This window comes from Urocitellus parryii, chromosome 11, assembly GCF_045843805.1.
Source record: "Urocitellus parryii isolate mUroPar1 chromosome 11, mUroPar1.hap1, whole genome shotgun sequence".
In the NCBI taxonomy this organism is placed as follows: Eukaryota; Metazoa; Chordata; class Mammalia; order Rodentia; family Sciuridae; genus Urocitellus; species Urocitellus parryii.
This window is the reverse complement of record NC_135541.1, coordinates 216482-224770: the sequence shown is the minus strand read 5'-3', so window position 1 is coordinate 224770 and position 8289 is coordinate 216482. Positions and strand designations below refer to the sequence as shown.

At 61.6% G+C, this 8289-nt stretch overlaps 1 protein-coding gene across 1 annotated transcript; it reads left to right on the top strand.

The window, feature by feature from the left end:
- Window positions 1–1968: 1968 nt before the first annotated feature.
- On the top strand, window positions 1969–4415 carry Tnfrsf4 (TNF receptor superfamily member 4). Its single transcript, XM_026414896.2, has 7 exons — window positions 1969–2104; window positions 2334–2456; window positions 2905–3006; window positions 3356–3422; window positions 3888–4084; window positions 4161–4262; window positions 4345–4415. Exons 1-7 carry the CDS (start codon window positions 1969–1971, stop codon window positions 4413–4415), a joined length of 798 nt encoding a protein of 265 aa, XP_026270681.2.
- The last annotated feature ends 3874 nt before the right edge of the window (window positions 4416–8289 follow it).

Below are 8289 nucleotides of genomic sequence, written 5' to 3'. Positions count from 1 at the left end.
ACTACAGGCAGGGCAGCTTCAAGCAGGGGAGGCTGCTTCCCAGTGAACCTGCTGGAGGGTGGGCAGCCAGCATCCAGGTTTCAGTGCACCTCAGGTCACCTGTGGGCAGGTGCCAGCCCCTTGGCCAGTCATGCACAGCTACGGGCAGAAGAGACCAGCCTTGCCAGAGGGGCAGGCAGAGGAGGAAGGCTGCTTCAGAGTGGAAGAGGTGCACATCAAGACCCCCAGCTCACTCTCTCGCTGCTCATGGGCCACGGGTTCAAAGATGAGGACCTTCCTTCCTCCGAGACCCCACTGCACTTAGAGGCTGGGAGGGGGGTGGTCTCTCCTTCCACTTCCTTCCAAGCGCTGTCTGGTGCCCACCTGGCCCCGCCTCCAGGCTGGGAATTTCCTGCAGGTGGGCCAGGCCACTCTCACCTGTGTGGCTTGTGGGTGGGGGATTTCCAGCCCCTCCCCTCTGCTCCTCCTGCAGGGGTGGGGAACTCCATTTGCAGCTTTTAAAATTAACTCGGGAATAGATAATCCTGTCATGGCACCATTTAATAGGTACAGAAGAGACAGAGAGAGCCCTCCCCGTCCTTACCCCACCCATTTTCTTCAAGGCAAGACTGGTATCAGAGGGTGTCCGAATCTAAGAAAAGAAAGTGTGTGCTGGGTGTGGGGACCTTGCCTGTAATCCCAGTGACTCTGGAGGCTGAGGCAGTGGGGTTCAAGTTCCTACATTCAAGGCCAGTCTGGGCAACTTAGGAAGACCCTGTCTCCAAAATAAATAAATAAAGGATTGGGGAAGTAGCTCAGTGGTAGAGCACTTAGCATGCACGAGGTTCTTGGTCCAATCCCTGGTACTGCAAGCACAGTGCCCAACCTATAATCCCAGCTACTTGGGAAATTGGGGCAGAAAGATTGCAAGTTCAAGGCCAACCTTGCAATTTAGTGAGACTGTCTTGAAACTAAAAGGACTGGGGATGTAGTCAGTGGTAAAGTGCCTCTGGGCTCGATTCCTCTTTATCACAAATGACATATGCACATGTATATGTCCCTGTTGCACCCATGTGTATATGGGTGTGCACCGGTGTGTGCTCTTCCCTTCACACGCCCAGGTGGCTGCATGCACACTCTGCCCTGGGTCATGGACACTAGGCTGCTCTCAGGAATGAATGCCCCAGGAGTTCCTGCCTCTCTGGGTGGCCCTGTCCTGTGAGTGGCCTGTGAGTGGGTTTCTGATCTCGCCACTAAAAGGCTCAGGGGTCACTCCAGTTAAACTGGGCTAACTGGGCTGCACAAAGTAACCACACAAGAGACACAAATACCTTTTTCTTTGGGGTCGCTGTGACGGCTCCTCTGACCTTAAGGGTCCGCAGGAAGAGAGAGCGAGAGCATGCTCTGACCCCTTTTATTGAGGGAAGCTATTCAAATGAGGCCAGGGGTCAGGTTTCAGGGGGCTGAGTCTATCTTCATGATGTCCACTGTCAGCAGGTTGAGTGACACCTGGGTAGGCCACACCCCAGGGCACAGTAAGAGGAGGGGACACACACAAGGCACTTCCCTGGAAGATTCTATCCTAACCAGGGCAAGGGGTCATATTACAAAGGAACAGGTGAGCGTAGCTTCACCCATGGGGCTGTAGCAAGACACACCCATGCCTGAGACAGCGACCCTTGCACCCAAGAAGGGTGGGGGAAGCTCTGCCACATTTCTGCGACTGAGCGCCTCAGCACCCAGCCGGGGAGAGTGACTCAGTCACATGTGAGGTCGGTCTCCCACAGCCTGTAATCAGCTCTCTGGAAGACAGGGTTGTCCAGGCCATCAGCAAGGACGAGTGCCGGCAGGGATGCAGGGACACACGCATGTGCACGCCAAGGGGCACGCACTGCTTACACACTTTCTTCCCGCCCCTCCCCACCCTCCCCCGCAGCCCTTATAGCCACATCCTGCAAGGAAAAACCCCAGACTCCTGTGAACGCAGACATGAGGATGTGCGTGGCGGCTTGGGGGCCTGCTGCCCTTCTGCTCCTTGGGCTCATGCTTGAAGTCAGGGCTGCACTGAACTGTGTCGGAAACACCTATCCCAATGGCCAAAGGTGCTGTCAAGAGTGCCAGCCAGGTGAGTGGCCTCCAGGTGGGGAACACCCAGAGGAGAGGTGACAGGGACACAGGCATGGTGTCCTGGGAGGAGCAACTGGGTGCTGCTCTGGGTGCTGCTCTGGAGGACCTGGCCTGAGTGGGGCCTGTCCTGCGAAGGAAGGCACGGGTCTGTGCAGCCCAGAGAAGTGGCCTGTGAGTGCCCACGGGCCAGCCTGGGTCAGCCGCCAATGTGCTGAGCTCTGCTGCAGGTAGTGGGATGGTGAGCCGCTGTGAGGGACCCAGGGATACCGTGTGCCTCCCCTGCGACCCGGACTCCTACAATGAGGCAGTCAACTACGAGGCCTGCAAGCCCTGTACCCAGTGCAACCAGAGTAAGCCCCACCCACCGGGGCCCAGCCAGCAGGGGGGCAGCCACAACCAGCACCACATTCCCAGGAGCTGCAGACCCCCTCCTGGGGCCGAGGCTCTGCTCTGCTCTGGCTGTGGCTGGCCTGGGGCCACGTGGAGCTCCTACCCTGTGGCCTTACCTCACCCCAGGAGCCACCAGGGTCCAGCTCAGGTGCTGCAGGCTAACGGGTGGAAGGAGGGTGGGGAAGAGAGCCAGAGCGGCCCCAGGGCCCTCACCAGGGTCTGGTGACTCAGAGGAACCGAGGGGCCAGGGAGCGGTCACAGGAGGGAAGGCTTGGGACCCTGGGGCTTCGGGGTTTGCAGAGGGGGCCTGGGATGAGGCTGGAGAGGAGGCCAGCTCCCCCTTCCTGGGGCACTGTCTGCAGCCTGGGCAGGCCCAGCCTCCTCCACAGCCTCCACCTGCTCCCCCAGGAAGTGGGAGTGAGCTCAAGAAGAAATGCACACCCACGCAGGACACTGTCTGCCGCTGTAGGCCAGGCACTCAGCCCCTGGATGGCTTTAAGCCTGGAGTCGGTGAGCCTTGTGGTGGCCCTGGCCCCGGGGTGGGAGAGTGTCTGTGCCTGCCCAGTGCGTGTGAGGTGGTACCCTGAAGCCACAGGCCTTGGTAAGGGTGTGAATGAGCCATGTTTCACATCACACAGTCGGTCCCCAGTCTCCCCCTCTGGGCTGGGCCAGAAGGGTCACATCAAGAATGGGGCTCCCCGTCAGCTCCCTGGTACGGGTCAGTGGGCAGAGTGCACAGGGGTCTTCCCGAGGCCTTCCACCCACCCGCTTGCCATGGGGGTGAGCACCAGCCCCACAGGCCCCCACTCTAGGAACCTCCGGGGTCAGAGCTCAAAGACCCCCGGGGTGTTTGCTGCAGACTGTGCCCCCTGCCCTCCTGGCCACTTCTCACCAGGCGACAACAAGGCCTGCAAGCCCTGGACCAAGTGAGTGGGGTGGGGGCAGGGGCTGGGGCTGGGGCTCGGGGGGGGGGGGGAGCGCTGGGCTCCCACTGAGGGTTGGGCCAGGTCAGGGAGCAGGAAGCCCTGGCTGGGGAGCTCCTGGGGCCTGTCCCCAACAGCAGGGTCCCTGCGGGTAGAGTGGAGGCCTGTGGGATCATAACTCGGGGCCCCAGGAGTGTGAGGCCCCCGTCCTCCAGGGTTCTGCTCCAGGGGCTGGAAGAGGCGTGCTGTGTGGGTTTGGGGTGCAGAGGTGGCAGGGAGCTGGGGAAAATGGGGACCAGGGATTGGGGGTCATGGGGATGGAGGGTAGGTGCAGCAAGGCGTGTGGCCTGAGGAAGGGGCGTAGGGCGCGACCTCCAAGACCTTTGGCCTAGGGTCAGAGGCTCTTGAGGTCATCCGGTGTGGAGCCCATCACCATCTGGCCTGACTGACCGACTCCCCCTCCCCCAGCTGCACCTTGACTGGGAGGCGCACCCTAAAACCGGGCAGCAGGAGCTCAGACACCCTCTGCGAGAACAGGACCTCCCCAGGCACACTACCCTGGGAGACCCAGGGCCCCACAGCCAGGCCCACCACTGCTCTGCCCACTGCAGCCCTGCCTGGAACTTCTCTAGGGCCCTCCACGCCCCCGTCAGAGGCCCCCAGGGGTAAGGGGCCTGGCCCAGGAGGGGAGTCGGGATGGAGAGTGGGGTGGGGGTGCCCCCTCACTGACATTCCTTGCAGGCCTCCCGCTGGCTGCTGTCCTGGGCCTGGGCTTGAGCCTCCTGGCGCCCCTGGCTGTCCTGCTGGCCCTGCACCTGCATGGAAGGGCCTGGAGGTCATCCGGTGAGTGTCCACTGTGACCAGCCCAGGCCCCTCCTGGAGGAGAGAGACACCCCACCTCCAGCCACCTCCCTCTTCTCCCTAGGGGGAAACAGCTTCCGGACCCCCATTCAAGAGGAACAGCCCGACGCACACTCCACCCTGGCCAAGATTTGAGAGCATCTTGGGGGTGGGCTTTGTGGGACAACGCCCCAGGCACAGGCCACCCACCTGTGCCCTCCACACCGTTCTAGGTGCTGGGCCGGCTCTGGGCTCTCCTACGTATGTTGTGCATACTACCTGCCCAGCGGCACCCCAATAAACACATCAGCTACTGTGGCTGCACCCCCTCTAGCTGGGGAGGGATCTCCGCCAAGCTCGGGGTGGGGGTCCGCTCAGAGGCCCATCTGAGTGGGCAGGGCATGCTCCAGTCTGAGGGTGGGAAGTGGGAGGCGACTGAGAGTGTCCTAGTGGAGTCCTGGGGTCTTGGGAGGGACGGGAGATGGCAGAGTGGAGCACTGGGAGCTTGGGCCTGAGAGCTGGTACAGAGGCCTCTGTTCCAAGGGACCCACACCCTAGGCTGATTGGGGGGAACCCTGACAGAGAGAAGGACCCTCGTGCCCTGGTCAACACAGGGGCCCTGCAAGCGCCAGCCTCCTTTCAGCTTCTGCGGCTGGGGGAAAGCCTGGGTTGGTAGTTGTTCTCCAGCCTCTAAGCCCCACCCCTCTACCTGGTGGGCAGTGGCCATGGGAGTCCCTGGTGGGAGGACATTGCCTGGGGAGTCCCTGGTGGTAGCTGGCCACAGTCCCCATGTCCCTGCAGGGGCACCCCATAGGGCAGCCACTTTGTAAAACTAGAGGCCTCTGCTTGGACCAAACTCTGTCCTGAGACCTGGCTGTTCTGCTCCTGGGCTTTTACCCCCCCAGAAACAAGTGCCCTGGAAGGTGAACCAGTGTCCACAGCCACCTCATGTAAAAATCATCCCCAGCTGGAAAAGCCCCAAAGTCCACCGACAGCAGAGTGAGCAGTCGACTGAAGACAGCTCAGACGGCCTCCCAGGCCACACCAGCTCCATGCTGAGAGACGGGAGGCCGTGACCCCCCTTGGGGTTCAAGGTCCCAGAGCCGCCCTCCGCTGCTCAGGGGTCCTAGGGCCAGCTCTGGGACCACAGCCGCCTGATAAGATGCTCAGTGACCTAAAGACAAGCCACATGGGAGGGTCCTAATCCCAGGGGGGAAATGGCCAGCAGGTGTGGCCGAACACATGAGCAAATCCACAAGTCGGGAGAGGGGCTGGTGTCGGGAGCTGCCGCTCACCGCGGGAGCACACAGAGCTGAGGTGGGACAGCCTTCACTGGCCTGGCCACCTGGGCCATCTGGCCTGACTCTATGACGGGTTGGGATATCGAGTCCTTGTGGTGTTGGGGTACTCTGTCTGACCCCAGTGCCTGGCCCTCCTGCTCCCAGGGCTCTGACTCCCCTTCCCCAACACCTTTTCTTTCTGACAACCTGAGTCTACCAGCGAGGGCATCAGCCATCCTGGATGGCTCAGTCCCCTTCGCTGGGTTCTGCAACAAGCAGGACAGCATGCAGCCCTGCCCTGAGCTGGGGCAGCAGGGTAGGCGGGGGCGGGGGGCAGAGCTGGGGACCTGGAGGGAGGGGCTGTGGGGTGGGATCTGTGAGGCCTGGAAGGTCCGTGGTCTGCAGCTGTGGCTGCACCCCCTCTAGCTGGGGAGGGATCCTCCTTCCCCCACAGCTCACACCCACTGCCCCGTCCCTCTGGGCCAGACCCTCCAGCCTCCCGATGCTCCCTTCCCACTTGGGAATCTGGGGCCCCTGCCTCTGCAGGATGCTCTGACCTGCCCCAGGGACTCTGGGTCACCTTCTCTTTCCTTCTGTGCTGGTGCTAGGCTCACTTTCCATCCCCCTGGCCCTGAAAATCCCCGGATCTCCCCAGGCCCTACCTGGACCCCAGGCCTGGCTGCCCTGCCATATCCTCCCTTAGGGCCCAGGCCCTGGCCCAGGCGTCAGCCACTACCCCCTTCCGCCCCAGAAGCTGCTCTGCCAGGAGCGTCACACCCTCTGTCAGCCCCTACTGGACAAGGTGGGGACTCATGGGGCCTGGGCCAGGGACCCTGCTGCTGTGAGCACACACCACTGAGGTCTGAAGCATGAGGAGCTGCTCACAAAATGTGGGCCAACAGAGCAAGCAGCAGAAACCACGTCTCTGCCACTCAATGGCGGAGAACGCCAGGAGGGCCCCGGGAGGGGGTGGGCAGGAAGGCTGCTGATCTCACCAGCACCCCCACCGCACCCTGATTTCCAGTCTCCACAGCTGCCACCAGGGCCCTAGGTCTCTGGGAAGCAGCCTCCATGCAGAGCCTGCTCCTCTGAGCTGCCCTGTGACACCAGGGCCATCTCCTCCCCAGGACCCCTCCAGGGGACACTGCACCGACTGCTGAAAGCCAGCAGGTCAAGGCCTCCTTGGCCCCTCCTCACTGCTTCCAGAAGACGAGGGGCTCATGGTGTGGAGGAACAGCACTGCTGTAGCGGATGCCCCATGTTCCAGAGGCCACGGGCACTGGGTGCTCACCCTGACTGGGGGGACCCTGTGCTCACACGGACCTGCCTGACCTCTTAGGTCTTTAAGATGAGCAGGAGCAAGGTCCACACCTTCACCTGGAATCTAGGTAGGGGCCAGTGGCTGCCTCTCTGTTCCAGGACTCAGACCCACCAGAGCTGCACAGAGAGCGCTGGGCTCTTCACAGAAGGGATTCTGCTCTGGGTGGCCTGAGCCCCAGCATCCAGAGACCAGAGCGGGAGAGGCCAGCACCTGTACTTTTTCTTTCCAAGAAGGCCCATAGCTGGGCATTTCTGGCAGGCCCCAGGGCACAGGGCAGGGCCAACTGCACAGGCCCTGCTCTGACTGCAGGGGCTGGTTCCACTCTGGATCTCTCTGCTTTCACTCTCCGGAGCCACTTTCTGTTTTGTGTTTTGTTGTTTTGAGTACTAGGGGTGGAACCCAGGGCCTCACAGGCAAGGCAAGCACACTACCACCCAGCTACATCTCCAATCCTTTTATTTATTTATTTGCTGCTGGGGATGGAACCTAGGGCCACATTCCCGGCTCTTCTTTTATTTTGAGACACTGGCTCACTAAGTTGCTGAGGCTGTCCTCCAAATTTGAGGTCCTCCTCCTCCGCCTCCCAAGTCATGGGGATGACTGGTGCTCATCACCCTGCCTGCCTTGGAGTCCCTTTCATTTTCAAATCCAGGCATCCCGGAGGGAATAGAGGATGAGGCTCTGGTCTCTACCTCAGAGCAAGACTTCTGTCTCTCTGAGCCTCTTTGAAGGGTCGCCTTTATCAGCAAGCCTCCTTGGACTGCTCCCCTTCTCAGCCCCCGGGTGAGACTTGTCACTGGGAAAGTTGGTGGTGATGCCCAGGAGTGCTGGATGGGCCTGGGGCAGGGGGCTCAGGGAGGTGACTGCCCACAGGTTGGAGATGTGACCCCAGTTGTGACGTCGGCAGGTCCAGGACACCTGATCAGACGTCCCTTTGAGACTTGGCAGCCACCAGCTGTCAGGGGCTGCAGAAGCAGGAAGGCCCAGGGTGTGGGTTATGCCTCTCTGCTCTTAAGCTGTGTCAGCTCCCTGCGGTGGGAGAGGCAAAGGGGATGCCCTGGAGGTTTTAAGCCACAGGGGGGTACCCACACAGCGCCAACCCACAGCTGTGCACAGGTATACACTCTGCAGGCTCAAGCGGCAGGGTGGGCTGGGTGGGAGGGGCTGGTCCTAGCTCCCCACCTAGCTTCCCAGGCTTCCCAGCCGTGGGACCCATGCTGAGGTTCTTTGGGGGTCTGGATACTTCATGGAAGGCTTCCTCCCACCCTCTCTGGGTGGCCTTTAAGAGCCCTGCCGGGACACCACCCGGCAGGCTGGAGGTGGGGAGGCCTGGCGGCAGCCAGGGAGGCGGTAACTAGGGCGGGGGCGGGGCGTGTCCGAGCAGGCCAGGCCTCCTAAAATCCCCGGAGCAGGACCGCCGAGGGGCGCG